At 49.6% G+C, this 15,945-nt stretch overlaps 1 protein-coding gene across 2 annotated transcripts in view; it reads left to right on the top strand.

The window, feature by feature from the left end:
- The window catches only part of slc27a4 (solute carrier family 27 member 4), a 68,642-nt gene that overhangs the window by 31,231 nt on the left and 21,466 nt on the right, over nt 1-15,945 (top strand). For both annotated transcript variants that reach the window (XM_072488705.1, XM_072488704.1), the window contains exons 5-10: nt 3,218-3,309; nt 5,130-5,239; nt 6,583-6,792; nt 8,420-8,546; nt 11,337-11,474; nt 14,271-14,435. In XM_072488705.1, the coding sequence (XP_072344806.1) occupies nt 3,218-3,309; nt 5,130-5,239; nt 6,583-6,792; nt 8,420-8,546; nt 11,337-11,474; nt 14,271-14,435 (842 nt within the window). The remainder of the gene's footprint in view (nt 1-3,217; nt 3,310-5,129; nt 5,240-6,582; nt 6,793-8,419; nt 8,547-11,336; nt 11,475-14,270; nt 14,436-15,945) is intronic.

Below are 15,945 nucleotides of genomic sequence, written 5' to 3'. Positions count from 1 at the left end.
GTGAATGGCACAATGTCTGAGCTGTCGTCTTTTGGCAACCCCCCCCCACCCACACGCTCACACACACCGCCCCCCAACACCCGTAGTACAGGTCAAACGGAGGCTGCATCTACCCTCCCAGGTGTTGTGAAAGACCCCATGGCAATATTGAACAAAGAAATGTACAGCACAGGAACAGGCCCTTCGGCCCTCCAAGCCCGTGCCGACCATGCTGCCCGACTAAACTACAATCTTCTACACTTCCTGGGTCCGTATCCCTCTATTCCCATCCTATTCATGTATTTGTCAAGATGCCCCTTAAATGTCACTATCGTCCCTGCTTCCACCACCACCTCCGGTAGCGAGTTCCAGGCACCCACTACCCTCTGCGTAAAAAACTTGCCTCGTACATCTACTCTAAACCTTGCCCCTCGCACCTTAAACCTATGCCCCCTAGTAATTGACCCCTCTACCCTGGGGAAAAGCCTCTGACTATCCACTCTGTCTATGCCCCTCATAATTTTGTAGACCTCTATCAGGTCTCCCCTCAACCTCCGTCGTTCCAGTGAGAACAAACCGAGTTTATTCAACCGCTCCTCATAGCTAATGCCCTCCATAACCAGGCAACATTCTGGTAAATCTCTTCTGCACCCTCTCTAAAGCCTCCACATCCTTCTGGTTGTGTGGCGACCAGAATTGAACACTATACTCCAAGTGTGGCCGAACTAAGGTTCTATACATATTGAAGGGACAGGGTGGGGGGGGGGAAAGAATTCTCCCCAGTGTTAATTGGCCAATGTCTATCCCTCTACTTGGGAACAGAGTAGCGGGTGGCTTGTTGTATTGCCGTTTGTGGGAACTTTCTGTTTGCAGATTGGCTGCTGTTTTTCCTGATCTTATAGCAGTGGCAGTTAAAGAAGTGCCCCATTGCCTGGGAGGCACTTTGCGACGTCCTGCAAATATCAAAATCCCTATATAAATGCAGGTTGCTTCAAGTCTATAGCACAGAAACTAGCATCAAGCCTGTACCCACGTCCGCCTCCTCCCACGTTATGTTATCTCACCCCATCAGCATATCCTGCTATCCCTTGCCCCCTCTTGTTTATAGATTTTACTCTCTCAAATCCGTATATGTCATTCGCCTCTACCACTCCATGTGATGGCGAGTTCCGCAGCCTAACCACTCTCTGGGTGAATGTGTTTTCTACAGGATTCTTTATCAGATTTATTAGTGACTGTCTTCTATTCATGGAGGGCAGTGGGCAGCGCCCTGCCTCGGAGATAGAAGCTGCGGTTCCAGTACCACCCCAGGAGACTTTGGCGGAAGAGTTTTAATTGGGGGCGGGTAAGTGGTGGCACGTTCTGGTGGGACTGTACAGGGAGTGGATCAGGAATCCGTCGGCTTATGGTGAAAACCAAAACCCGGAGGTAATTCCTCAGCTGCGTCATTCGCTCCGACCTCTCATTTCCTCACACCCAGAAGGAAAGGCCGTAGGCTGGGAATGTTCTCCTTTTGAGGCGAGGAGGTTGAGGGGCGATTTGATTGAGGTGTTGTGAGGGGTCCGGGTGGAGTATATGGGGGAGATGCTGTTCCCATTGACAAGGACCAGATGACGCCAATTGAAGGTGTCTGGCCAAAGAAGCAAGGTTGACGTGAGGGAAAAGCGTTTTACCCAGCGAGCATTTAGGATCTGGAATACAGGTCCCGAGAGTGAGGTGGTGGCAGATTCAGCCGTGGTCTTCATAAGACAATCGGATCATTATCCGAAGAGAGAAAACGAGTTCTCGTAGAGGGCCGACACAGGCACGATAGGTCATAGCACATAGAACATACAGTGCAGAAGGAGGCCATTCGGCCCATCGAGTCTGCACCGACCCACTTAAGCCCCCCACTTCCACCCTATCCCCGTAACCTACCCTATCCCCTCCTAACCTTTTTTGGTCACTAAGAGCAATTTATCATGGCCAATCCACCTAACCTGCACGTCTTTGTACTGTGGTAGGAAGCCGGAGCACCCGGAGGAAACACACGCAGACACGGAGAGAATGTGCAGACTCCGCACAGACAGTGACCCAGCGGGGAATCGAACCTGGAACCCTGGCGCTGTGAAGCCACAGTGCTATCCACTTGTACCGTGAAGCCTCCTTCTGTGTTGTGACTGATCTCTGATTGTAACCATTGGGGGGGGGGGGGGTGCAGATGAGCTCACAGCAGAATTCCCCCTCACTGACCTTGAGCCGGCAGTTCTCTGAGGTTGCGTTCAGTCCCTTGCTCGCCTGCACGGCCACTCTGCCAATCCAGCAACAGCGGGCGCCTCCGCTGATGGTGTGAGAAGCCACTCTTTTGCGACGACTGGACTTTGCAGGGGGTGTAAAAATGTAACCGTGCCACTTTATTTCTATTGCCTGGAGCAGTCTGCCACCTGGAGGCTGGAAGAGGATCTGCGCTGCTTTACACTTGCTACCTCGTTGCCTTGGGAGGAAAAGCATAAATATTCCCTACCCGGGGTGAGAATGTGGCACTGCGTTGGGGGAGGGGAGGCTGGGGAGGGGGGGGGGGGGGGGGGGCAGAAAGTGTGGCCAGCCGCTCGAAGGTCCATTGACTTGGACTTTGGCTTGACTGGTAAATCACGCCGGTGGGAGGGGCCGTAAATGCAGCCCTTGGTGTCATTGCCCTGCAGAAGGAGGATGTTCGGCCTGTCTGGTCCATGCTGGCTCTTTACAGAGGCAATCCAGCCAGTCCCATTCCTCCACTCAACTCCTATAACCCTGCCAATTTAATTCCCTTATGTGCCCATCCAACTTCCTTTTGAAATCATCGATTGTGTCCACTTCCGCCGCCCTCGGAGGAAGTAAGTTCCAGGTCACCGCCACTCACTGGGTAAAGTGGTTCTTCCCTGAGCCGACACCTGATATGTTGTCCATTCCTTAGAACTGGCACATCTCACTGCGGTAGATTGAGGTGCCAGACTATTGAAGACAGTACCGCAGAGGAAGGTCACCTGGCAACGGAGAGCAATGGGGACCGAGAGCAGATGATCACCCCCAGAGGGTAGAGTCCCATCTCGGGCAGAATACATCAGGGAGCCATGTAGTATAGATGTTTGAAAATGTTTGAAATTTGGTAATCGTGCATTTGTCCTGACGAATGGAAGCTGAAAAACTTCGACAGTATGTCTCTCTTTTTAGCAAAATTCAAGAAGTTGAATCGCATCCTAAGTTTTCTCTCTTCCTCCAGGTATTACCGAATGGCAGCTTTGGTTTATTATGGCTACCGCATGCGCGACGATGACATTGTCTATGACTGTTTGCCGCTGTACCACTCTGCAGGTAACCTGGGGAGGGGTTGGAGGGTTTGGGGGTACGGGAAGGGTGAGACTGCAGCGCTACCAGTAAACATTGTCACTCACCTGAATAATAGTCAGTCAGTCAGTGAATGCTGGAACACAAACATAGAGCGAAATCGTCCCCAAAAAATGGCAAGTGTGAGGTTCAACCAGAAAACCGCCATGTTTCTCCCCATAGAAACAGGCAGGTGATTTGTCGAGATCTTCCAACACTTTGCCACTTTTTGAAGGGGGGGCATCCTTTGTGGCAGCAACGTGTGGTTGGAAACAATGATTACCTCATCTTTTATGACTCCTTAATTACAACTTTAGCAAACACACTGCTTTCACGTATTTTAAACCAGGGTTTTTAATAATATTACTGCAACAGAATATGAAAAATAATATGTAACAATTGCTACATTCCTCACAACACTCACTGAAGATTGTTTCCATGAGTGGTTACCGACTGATTTGCCACCTGTACACCACCCATTTCTTTTTGTTATTTCATACCAGATCCAGTGTATTCCACCTCCATAATGCCAGTGCCAAAAAAAACTTACATATCTACTTGGATGGTCAGAGACTAAAGCATGATTCACAACCCAAAGTACTTGGGAGTAACTCCAGCGAGGACTCCTTCTGGGAAAATCTGAAAATAACAACAGCAAAGGTTCACAGCAGAAACAATCTATGAACCAAAGGTGCTGGGTCCACACGGGGGCCATGTTGCCCCATCATGCTCCGCAGCAGAGTAGTGTGCACTTGTCTGGCAAACGTCGTCACACACCCACACATCTTGTTGACACACAATTGAATGCAACAATGCGCAGCATAACTGGAACTTTCCGCAAAACGGCCCTCCCCTGGCTCCCTGTCCTCTCAAACATCACTCTCCCACATATCCGTCAACTGGGGAAAACCCACAAGCTGGTTGAACCCACCCGCGCTGCGCCTGACTTACCCACTCCATGATGACCTGTTCAACCCACCTTCCTCCCGCCTGCCATGTCGGCGCCCCCATGTGGAACGCCCACCCCGAGCAAGATCGACCTTTGGAACAAGGAATGATAAACCGAGGAAGTCATGAACAAGTTCCATGTAACCAAACCCCACCTGCCGAATGGCTATGCACTGCCCTGGTGATGGCCTGCCTTGTTGAACAGGTTCACGACGGGCCAGGTCCCCTGAGCAGCCAAACTCCGACAGCCTGTGCATCAGTACCAAACCCCTTGTGGAGAGACCCAAACCGTGCCGTACATTGCTGAGGAGTGTCCCTGCTACAGACTAAGTGGCGGGGTAATCATCTCAAACTCAGCGAATGAGGAGGATATAGCTTGGCTTTGGGGATTTGCATTCGCTAATAATTTGCCCACTGTGGGGTCCCGGTCCTTGTCACCCCTAGATAAGAACAGCGAGCTCAATGCAGATGTCTCGGGGGCCCAGTAGTGTTGATGCTGAGCGGATGTTATCCCTCATGCAGGAAGCTCGAACAAAGGGGGCACAATTCATAAGGGGCGGAATCCTGGAACCCTGTCCCAGTAGGGATGGGGTGGGGCCAGAAAATATGGTGAACCTCTCAAAGGTCCACTACCTTGAGCAGGACGGGGGCCGGCAGATTTTGCCCAAGGAATCAACCATTTAAGATGGCAATGAGGAAGAATCTTTGAAATTAATCTTTGAAGCTTCATGGAGCATCTGTTCTCTTCCTGCTGCTCAGCTTCCTGTTCGCTGAAAGCTGCAGTGTTTACATCAGCTGGCAGAGCCACACGCGTGGTGAGGAATGGAATCCCCTTGACCCAGCTGTTTTTCCTTTTCTAGGGAATATTGTGGGGATAGGGCAGTGTCTCCTCCATGGATTGACTGTTGTAATCAGGAAAAAGTTCTCCGCCTCTTGCTTTTGGGATGACTGCGTCAAGTACAGGTGCACGGTGAGTCAACATTCTTTGAAGAAATCGATCCTCGTGTTTATAGAATTCCCAGAAACCGGAGTTGGGGGGCACTGAAGTGGCAATGCCACTCGGTGTTCCACACCCTTCTGACCTGCTCAGCTCTGTTCCGTTCCCAGTGATCCATACGGCAACACTTCCATCCTTTTTGTCTGAAAGGCTCTGCTTTACAGACAGAGAATGAGCCACTCTTCCCCTCGAGCCCATCCATGATTCTTCCCTCTGAGGATCATTAACCTTCGACATTCTGTACCCTCGAGAGCTGTGGGGACTAGCTCACTAAATCTGTTCAAGACTGAGGTTGACAGAGTCTTGAACTATAATGGGGGTTGTCAAGGGTGATCAGCGACAGGCATGAAAATGGCGTTGACGCTAAGATCAGATAAGCCATGATCTTATTGGATGGCAGTGCGGTGCAGATTTGAGGAGAGCACTCAATCATTATCCTAACTCCATTTACCATCTCGCCTTCTATCTCTTAATATCCTTGACTAGTAAAAACTAGAGGTCCAATTGAAGTGATTATTAATTGAGCGAACATCTGCTGCTTTCAAAGGGAGAAAGTTCCACACTTTTACCTTCCGTCCTGCGAAGAAGTGTTTTCTAATTAATCTCCTCAATGGCCCGGTTCGCATTTTAAGGTTATCTCCCCTTGTTCTAGACTCGGGGCAGCATGGTAGCAGAGTGGTTAGCACTGTTGCTTCTCAGCGCCAGGGACCTGGATTCGCTTCCCGGCTTGGGTCACTGTGCGGAGTCTGCACGTCCTCCCCGTGTCTGCGTGGGTTTCCTCCGGGTGCTCCGGTTTCCTCCCACAAGCCCCGAACAACGTGCTGTTGGGTGAATTGGGCATTCTGAATTCTCCCTCTGTGTACCCGAACAGGCGCCGGAGTGTGGCGACTAGGGGATTTTCACAGTAAGGTCATTGCAGTGTTAATGTAAGCCTAAAAGTTTATTATTAGACGCCCCGACACCAGTGGGAAATGTTACTCTTTATTTATCCTATTATGTCAATTCTTTCTAAAATCTTCCATCAAACCAGCCAATAGCTTTTAGCATATGTTGTTTGAGGCCCAGAACAAATTATTGCCCCTCTTCTGGTATTCGACTTATTCATCCTAGAGACCCTGCGGTATCCTGCCAAGCTCCTGAAAGTGACCTTTGATCCTCTTCATTCTTTCCCGCGATGTGACAAGGCCCTGACTGCCGGTGACCTGACGGGCTTGCTCGGCCGTTTCCGAGGGCAGTTAAGGGTCAGCCACGTTGCAGCTGCTCCGTTTCGGCCGTGTCGACCGTTTTTGATTCCAGTCCGCCTCTTCTTTCTGCAGATTGTCCAGTATATCGGGGAGGTTTGCCGCTACCTCCTGAGCCAACCTGTGCGGGGTGTGGAGCGCCAGCACTGTGTGCGCATGGCCCTCGGGAACGGCCTGCGCCCCTCCATCTGGGAGGACTTCACCTCCCGCTTCCACATCCCGCAGGTGGCCGAGTTCTACGGGGCCACGGAATGTAACTGCAGCCTGGGAAACTTTGACAACAAGGTGCTGTGAAAGCTGGGGAGCGCGGGGACGGGTTGGGTGAACGGCAGACACAGTTATTGATTGTTGGTGTGAAAACAGCAGGGTTCCAGCATCTGTCCATTCACCATAGCTTCATAACAGCAGAGCAGGAGGCCATTTGGGCCATCAAGCCCATACTGGCTTTCTGTAGAACAATGCAGTCAGTCCCATTCCCCGTTGCCCTGCAAGTTTGTTTCCCTCAAATTCCCACCCAATTTGGCCTGTTTCTGTGCTGTAAGGCAGCACGGTAGCCTTGTGGATAGCACAATTGCTTCACAGCTCCAGGGTCCCAGGTTCGATTCCGGCTTGGGTCACTGTCTGTGCGGAGTCTGCACATCCTCCCCGTGTGTGCGTGGGTTTCCTCCAGGTGCTCCGGTTTCCTCCCACAGTCCAAAGATGTGCAGGTTAGGTGGATTGGCCATGCTAAATTGCCCTTAGTGTCCAAAATTGCCCTTGGTGTTGGGTGGGGTTACTGGGTTATGGGGATAGGGTGGCGGTGTTGACCTTGGGTAGGGTGCTCTTTCCAGGGGCCGGTGCAGACTCGATGGGTCGAATGGCCTCCTTCTGCACTGTAAATTCTATGATAAATACTTTGTAATATTTTTCAATTATTTTTCGAAGAACGCATCCCAGATGTTGCTCTTCTCTGTACAGGAATACGTCCCAATGCTTCTCCCGCTTCATACACACTGCACTTACTTTCCCTCCCCCACGCACACCCTTTGAGACCACGGCCAAACTTGCTGTTCGCTGGTGGTGGGATTCTATGTTCCCGCTGGCAACACACCTCCCGCCCGCTGGTTTCCCGGTGGCGTGGCTATCTTCCATGGGAAATCCCACTGATAACGGCGGGAGCAGAGAATCCCAGTTCCAGCCAACAGGGCGTCGCCTCCCGCCTCGCAGAGACACGCAGCTGGGGGACCGGAGAATCCACCCGGATCTCTAGACCCTGCTCCAGTCCTTCAGCTCTCTGGCCCCATGTGCATCCTGCACTAGCTTCGCCCCATGTTTGGTGGCCATCCCCTCAGTTGCTTAAGCCCAATGGTCTGGAAATCCCTCCCTAAATCCTCTCCGTCTCTCTCCTCCTACAGGATCCTCCTTAATCCTGAATTCATCGTGCATGCTTTTTGTCAGCTGTTCCCCCATGTTCATTTTTGTCTGATTGACTCTTGTGGAGCAACTTGGGACATTTTATCATGTTGGAGGATGAATGCAAGTTATTGGGAATGAAATTTTAAATAACTTGGCCGAGTCTGGACTCTGCACTGGATTCAGTTTGCCTCTATTGTGAGTGGGGTGGGACCACTGAAGGAGGATGCAGTCAGTCAGATTTGTGTGTGTGTGTTATCTACAAACATTGTAACCAAGTGACGGAGCGTTGTGAATATTTATGGGTATTTTTTATTACTGCTGCCAGGGGGGAATTATTCTCTTGCTTGATGGGACTGGGGAAACGCAGTTTGCTGAGGAGTTTCAATCTCTAGTTTGTGGGCAGTAGGCCGGGATGCCTGAGGTTTATGTAATGATGGAGTGCTGCGTGGAGCCTTGGTCATTGACCACGGGACGTCAGGCTGTAGTTTCAAAGTTAATTGTCTCATTTCCTTTGTAGGTTGGTGCCTGTGGATTTAATAGCCGCATTCTTCCCTTTGTCTACCCAATCCGATTGGTTAAGGTAGATGAGGACACAATGGAGCTGATTCGAGGCCGTGATGGTGTCTGCATCCCCTGTAAACCAGGTAGCCCAATAGCCTCTAGTAACTGAGCAACTGGTGTTTGCAGGCAATCAGCCCTTGCACAAAATATAAGCAAAATCCTCTTGGTGTTTAAAAGAGACCATGCTGAGTTAGAGCTCAGGTGTCACTGAAACAAGTGTGTGCGTGTGTGCGCATGCACGTGTGTGTGTGTGTGTGTGTGTGTGTGTGTGTGGGCATGTGCATGTGTGTGGGCATGCGTGTGTTCTGACACAATCAGGGTCTACTGTGATGCCACCCTCAGTCAAATAGGCACTCTAGATTCGCACATGAAAAATGGAACACTTAGACTAAGTACAAGAGGGGCACGGTAGCACAGTGATTAGCACTGTTGCTTCACAGCGCCAGGGTCCCAGGTTCAATTCCCAGCTTGGGTCACTGCACGTTCTCCCCGCGTCTGCGTGGGTTTCCTCCGGGTGCTCCGGTTTCCTCCCACAAGTCCCGAAAGACGTGCTTATTAAGTGAATTCTCCCCCAGTGTACCCGAACAGGCGCCGGAGTGTGGCGGCTAGGGGATTTTCACAGTAGCTACATTGCAGTGTTAATGTAAGCCTACTTCTGGCAAAAAAAGATTATTATGATTATTATTAAGAATGTTGGAACTTTCTTCTCCGGCAATGAATTAGGGGCTGGAGGACGAAAGGGAATCGACATCCTGGTGATTACCATTGACCACAAACTTACGGATGATTTTCCTGGGGGTGGGGGTGGGGGATATTTGATGTTTGTTTTTTGCACATATGCAGTACCCATCTGCGAGCTGCACTCTTGTCCACTCTACCCTCCAATGCCCTTACAGGCTCGTCAGCAAGCCGCCCATCCCCCTCTAAATCTGATTGGCAGGCAGCTTGCCAGAACTCGCTGGTCGGTGCTGCTGGGACCGGACCAAGGGAGAAGAGAGCAACGGATCCCAGAGGACCCGGACTCTGGGAAGTTTGTGATTTTTGGGGAGGGAGCAATCGGACACATCATCTTGGATGGGGTTGCGGTGGGTGTACCCCTAAGACGCACAGGGTACTACCTCAAAAGATGTACACTCCCTTCCTGCTTTCCCATCCCAGATGGTCAAAAAGCAGACTCCCCACCTTTCCGAACCAACACCATTATTTGTGGGTAGAATAATTTTTGGGTCAATTGGTTTGTTAACTAGCTCTATTTCTCATCTATTATTTTTTCAAAATGGCGGGTGGGCTGCACCTGCCCACCTACCTTATTCTGAGAAAGCAACGTGTGGATGTCATGTTCATGACTGATGTCATCACGCTGGATTTTGCACATGACGGCAGTCCCAAATGGACCAGTCCAATAAATACTTTAAAAAATAAATAATTTAGAGTACCCAATTCATTTTTTCTAATTAAGGGGCAATTGAGCGCGTTCAATCTACTTTCCTTGCACATCTTTTGGGTTGTGGAGGTGAAACCCACGCAAACACGGGGAGAATGTGCAAACTCCACACGGACAGTGACCCAGAGCCGGGATCGAACCTGGGACCTCAGCGCCGTGAGATTGCAGTGCTACCACTGCGCCACCGTGATATCAGTCCAATAAATACTGAGGTAACCAGCAGGTTAAAGGTTGGGAATTCTGTGGTGAGTGACTCGCCTCTTGACTCACCATTTCCCTTCCTACCATCTGCAAGGCACAAGTCCGGAGTGTGACGGAATATCCTCCACTTGCCTGGATGAGTGCTTCAACAACACTCCAGAAACTCAACACCAACCAGCACAATGCAGCCCCACTTGGTTGGAACCCCACCACCATTAACTCAGTGGCAGCAGCAAGAACCATCTGCAAGACCTGCTGGAGCAACTCACCAAGGCTCCTTGGACAGCAACCTCCAAACCCACAACACATCCACCCCCTCGAAGGTCAAAGGCAGGAGACACATGGGAACACCACCACCTGAAAGTCGTCGTCCCGTCCCCCCGCCCCCCAAGCCACACACCATCCTGACTTGGAAATGTATCGGTCACTGTCACTGGGTCCAAATCCTGGAACACCCTCCCTAACAGCACTGTGGGTGTACCTACGCCACATGGACTGCAACGGTTCAAGAAGGCAGCTCACCACCACCTTCTGGAGGGCAATTAGAAACGGGTGACAAGTGCTGGCCGAGCCAGAAACATCACATCCCATGAACGAAAGAAAATAAAATCAGGGGTGCGGTGTTATCAAAACTGTAAGAACTGCAAGGGTTAATTAAGTGGCAAGAGTAGCCACTAGAGGGAGCTACAGTTACAACTATATAAGGCAGTGATGCTAAGCCTTGGCGGAGACTGTGTGCAGGAGGTGGCTAGAGAGAGTCAGAAGTGTAGATAGTGTGAAAGCAGATCATAGTTTATATCAGTAGTGAGATTAGCTGTAGGTGGGTGTAGTTTAAATGTTATTAATCAACTGTGTATTCTTTAGGAGTACGTGTTGAATCCAAGTTAGTAGCGTTAATAAATTTAAAGCTTTGTTTAAGTTCAAGCTGTTTTGTGGTCTTTGTGAACACTTCGCCAACCATCCTGAAATAAGCAACACAAAGAACACCACAAGGACAAGGTCTTTATTTTTGGGGGAAAGGATCTCCTTAACTTGCAACTTTAAAATAATACAACCCCCCCCCCCCCCCCCCCCCCCCCCCCCGCCCTAACAAATCAGGCCAGTGGCTCAGTCAGATCCTGAAAGCAGGAGGGATTTTACCAGCAAAGCAAGTCCACTCCCTGTCACTCAGCAGGAAGCTGATCCCAAGGACATGGTCTGATTGGTGGCTTTCCTTTCCCTTCCTCAGGTGAGCCGGGCCAGCTGGTTGGTCGGATTGTCCAGAATGACCCCCTGCGGAGGTTCGATGGGTATGTGAACGAAGCGGCGACGGCCAAAAAGATTGCCCACGACGTCTTCAAGAAGGGAGATGCAGCGTACCTCTCGGGTAAGAGGGCGAGGGTGACATTTCGGGGGTTGGCACTAACGCCCCCTTCCCGACAACCCCAAGGGAATTAATGCTGACCGTTGCCTCTTCGCCCTTCGCCAGCCCTTCAGCCTGTAACCTCCACTGGGGGCTTTTGGTCAAATCAAAAGTTTAAAAAAATATATATATATATATTTATTCAAGTTTTTAAACAAATTTTCAACAACCCCACCCCTCCCCCAACAAGAAGATAGAAACAAGAACACAACAAGCAGAAATTATACATTGGATTTCCCCCATATACAATAACTCCCTATATAACAGTAAAAAAACACAAATAGGGAAAACCCCCACCTTAACCCAAACGCCACACCAAAAGAACCCCTCCCCCCGGCCCTGGGCTGCTGCTGTTGCTGACTGACCTCCCCTAACGCTCCGCGAGATAGTCTAGGAACGGCTGCCACCGCCTGAGGAACCCTTGCACAGACCCTCGCAAGGCAAACTTTATCCTCTCCAGCTTGATGAACCCTGCCATGTCATTGATCCAAGCTTCCACACTAGGTGGCTTCACATCTTTCCATAGTAGCAAAATCCTCCGCCGGGCTACCAGGGACGCAAAGGCCAGAATACCGGCCTCTTTCACCTCCTGCACTCCCGGCTCGTCCGCTACCCCAAATGATGCCAATCCCCAGCTCGGCTTGACCCGGGCGTTCACCACCTTGGACATAGTCCTCGCAAAACCCCTCCAAAACCCATCCAGCACCGGGCACGACCAGAACATATGGACGTGATTTGCTGGGCTTCCCGAGCACCTCCCACATCTGTCCTCCACCCCAAAGAACGTACTCCACCTCGCCCCTGTCATATGCGCTCTGTGAGTAACTTTGAACTGTATTAGGCTGAGCCTGGCGCAAGAGGAGGAAGAATTAACCCTACTCAGGGCATCAGCCCACAGACCCTCATCTATCTCCTCCCCAAGCTCCTCCTCCCACTTGCCCTTTAACTCCTCTACCGAGGCCTCCTCCTTTTCCTTCAGCTCCTGGTAAATCGCCGAAACCTTGCCTTCTCCAACCCATACACCCGAAATCACCCTGTCCTGAATTCAAATCAAAAGTTAGAAGCTGCAATCCGGAATGTGTTGAGAAAGATGAGTGAGCGTCATAAATCCCTTGGGAAGAGGGGGAATTGAGAGGGATGGTGAGTCGGTGTACCATCCATTCAGGAACATAGAATCAGGGATCGGCCATTCTGCCCATCGATCCTGCTCCGCCAATCAGAAGGAGGGGGAATGAAATTCAATGTGAAAAAAGAAATTCAAAGTCTTCCAACACATCAAAGGGGAGACATTTGCCTTCATCTGACAAATCATTGTTATTGACATGCTGGAAGAGGCATTAAAGTTTTGAAGGCTACAGAAGGGAGATTTTTACCTTCATCTGACAGATCATTGAAATTGACATTGTTAGGACACCGGACCAGACCCCAATTTATGTTAGGATACCCAACAAGAAACCCCAACAATTTTTCAATTTTTAAAACAGTGAGGAAAGAATACTTCACCCCAGGAGTGATAAATCTGACCAATAGGAATCTTTTATGTTAAAACCAACTTTAATCATCACACACAATTAACCTCATTAACATCAAAGAAATAGCTTTACAAAGAACAGTTAAACAGCTTTCAAATACAAGGAAAATCTTTAACTTACTATCTACACCTACCACTAATTCCAATTAAGGAACGCAATACAGTTCAAATGCCACTTATAAATAAAGTTAACAAGGGCGGCACAGCACAGTGGCTAGCACTGCTACCTAAGGCGTTGAGGACCCGGGTCCAATCCCGGCCCTGGCTCACTGTCCGTGTGGAGTTTGCACATTCTCCCCGTGTTTGCGTGGGTTTCACCCCCACAACCCAAAGATGTGCTGGTTAGGTGGATTGGCTAAATTGCCCCTTAATTGGGAAAAAAATAATTGGATACTCTAAATTTATAAAAGAAAAAGTTAACAAAACAGATTACTTACCTGTGTAGATCTTTGGAGAGAGAGAGGCCCATTTCAGGAACAATGTCAATATTCTTCTGTCTAGTCAGACTCCAATCCTATTGCAAAATGCTGTACAACTTACAATCTTATAACAGACTGAATTATTACAGACAGACCTGGCTGCTCCCATTAGTTACATCGTTTCCATCTCACGAAGATGTCCCATCACCTGCTTAGCTGGGACAAAATACAATCCTTCATGAATTATCTACTTTCCATGGACTCTCCAGCAATGTTCTGTTCGCCATCCCTCTGTAAACGAATAAATGGTTAAAATCAATAACGACCTCACCTTTTACCGCACCTTAATTACAGTTTAGGAGATACAATGCCTGTATGCATTTTAATCCAGGGGTTTGAATAATATTACTGCCACAAATATAAAATATAATATCTAATAAATTCTACAATTTCTATATCCATCCCAACATGCTGAAAGAGTGTTTAAAGGTTTTCAAGGCCACAGAGAGGGGACTTTCCCATCCCTGGAAAGACCCCTGACCTGAGCTCCTCCAGCCCAGGCCAAGCACCCTAGCCCCCATCTATCCTGAAGTATCCTTGAACCCTGGAGGTAAGTGTAGACAGGGTACTCACCCCCTTGTTCCCAGTTTCCACTTCTAGGGACCAGTAGTGATCAACACTCACAGGACCTCTAGCTGGGGGGGGGGGGGGGCATTCCAGAAGGCCGCAGCGTTCCAGATGAAGGGACCGGGAGACATTTTCAGGGCCTGACTCCTAACACTGGGTCCTTCTTTCCTGTGTTGTGAACAGGTGATGTCCTGATCATGGATGACTATGGTTACATGTACTTCCGAGACCGGACAGGGGACACCTTCCGTTGGAAAGGCGAGAACGTGTCAACCACTGAGGTCGAAGGAACTCTCAGTCGGATTCTCGGCATGGCTGACGTGGTTGTGTACGGGGTTGAGGTACCAGGTAAGTGTTTAATTTGCATGTATACGCTTGTGTCACTAAGGGTAGGGTTTTCTTTGACCTTAATTCAGCTACAGGGCGATACCAGCAGTCGAAAGCTGACCCTTCCTTCTGTGTCAGCATCACACACCCACCCCCAACAAGGACGTTTGTATGCTGATCGCCCGCCTGTTAGTCTCTGCTGGGAGGCGTGTGGATTGATGTTGGATGAGAGCTCTGTGATGATGCTTATCATGGTGGAATAGCTCATTGATATCGGAACATAAGAATTCAGAGGAGGAGTAAGCCATTTGCCCCCTGGAGCTTGTTCTGCAATGACTGATCAGAATGTGGCCTTAACTCCACCTTCCTGCCTACCCCCTCCCATACTCCCTTACCAATCAAAAATCTCTCTAACTCAGCCACAAATCTATTCAATGAACCAGACTCCACTGCGTGCTGGGAAAGGGAATTCCAAACACTGATGACCCCCTGAGAGAACAAATCCCTCCTCATCTCCGTCTTAAATGGGAGACTCCTTACTCTGAAGCCATGTCCCCTAGTTCTCGATTTCCTGCTGCAAGGGGTAATATCCTCTCTGTAGCTACCCTCTGTCCAGCTCTCTCAGACTCCTCAGTACACAGCAAGAGTGCAGTCCAACCAATGGCCTGTACATTTGCAGCAGGACCTTCCAACTTGTATAATCCATCCTCCCAGTTATAAAGGTCAACAAAGCCGAATGTGTGTCGGGCAGCTAGTGGACCACCTGCTTTAGGGAGGGGGTGAAGGGCAGGCGGAGCCTGTAACACCATCTTCAGTTCTAGCTTCCATTGGGAACATGGGCACAAAGCAACAGAAGGAGGCCGTTTACCCAAAGATCTATCACTCGGGACAGCACAGTGGCTCAATGGTTAGGACTGCAGCCTCACGGCGCCGCGGACCAAGGTTTTATCCCCGCCCTGGGTCAATCCCCTCTCTCTGTAATAAACCACCCTGTCAATCCTCTCTCTGTAATAAACCACCCTGTCAATCCCCTCTCTCTGTAATAAACCACCCTGTCAATCCTCTCTCTGTAATAAACCATCCTGTCAATCCTCTCTCTCTCTAATAAACCACCCTGTCAATCCTCTCTCTGTAATAAACCATCCTGTCAATCCTCTCTCTCTCTAATAAACCACCCTGTCAATCCTCTCTCTGTAATAAACCACCCTGTCAATCCTCTCTCTGTAATAAACCACCCTGTCAATCCTCTCTCTGTAATAAACCATCCTGTCAATCCTCTCTCTCTCTAATAAACCACCCTGTCAATCCTCTCTCTGTAATAAACCACCCTGTCAATCCTCTCTCTCTGTAATAAACCATCCTGTCAATCCTCTCTCTCTGTAATAAACCACCCTGTCAATCCCCTCTCGCTGTAATAAACCACCCTGTCAATCCTCTCTCTGTAATAAACCACCCTGTCAATCCTCTCTCTCTGTAATAAACCACCCTGTCAATCCCCTCTCTCTGTAATAAACCACCCTGTCAATCCCCT

This window comes from Scyliorhinus torazame, chromosome 22, assembly GCF_047496885.1.
Source record: "Scyliorhinus torazame isolate Kashiwa2021f chromosome 22, sScyTor2.1, whole genome shotgun sequence".
In the NCBI taxonomy this organism is placed as follows: Eukaryota; Metazoa; Chordata; class Chondrichthyes; order Carcharhiniformes; family Scyliorhinidae; genus Scyliorhinus; species Scyliorhinus torazame.
Note: the sequence above shows the minus strand (reverse complement) of the source record. Positions and strands in the feature narration are given on the sequence as shown.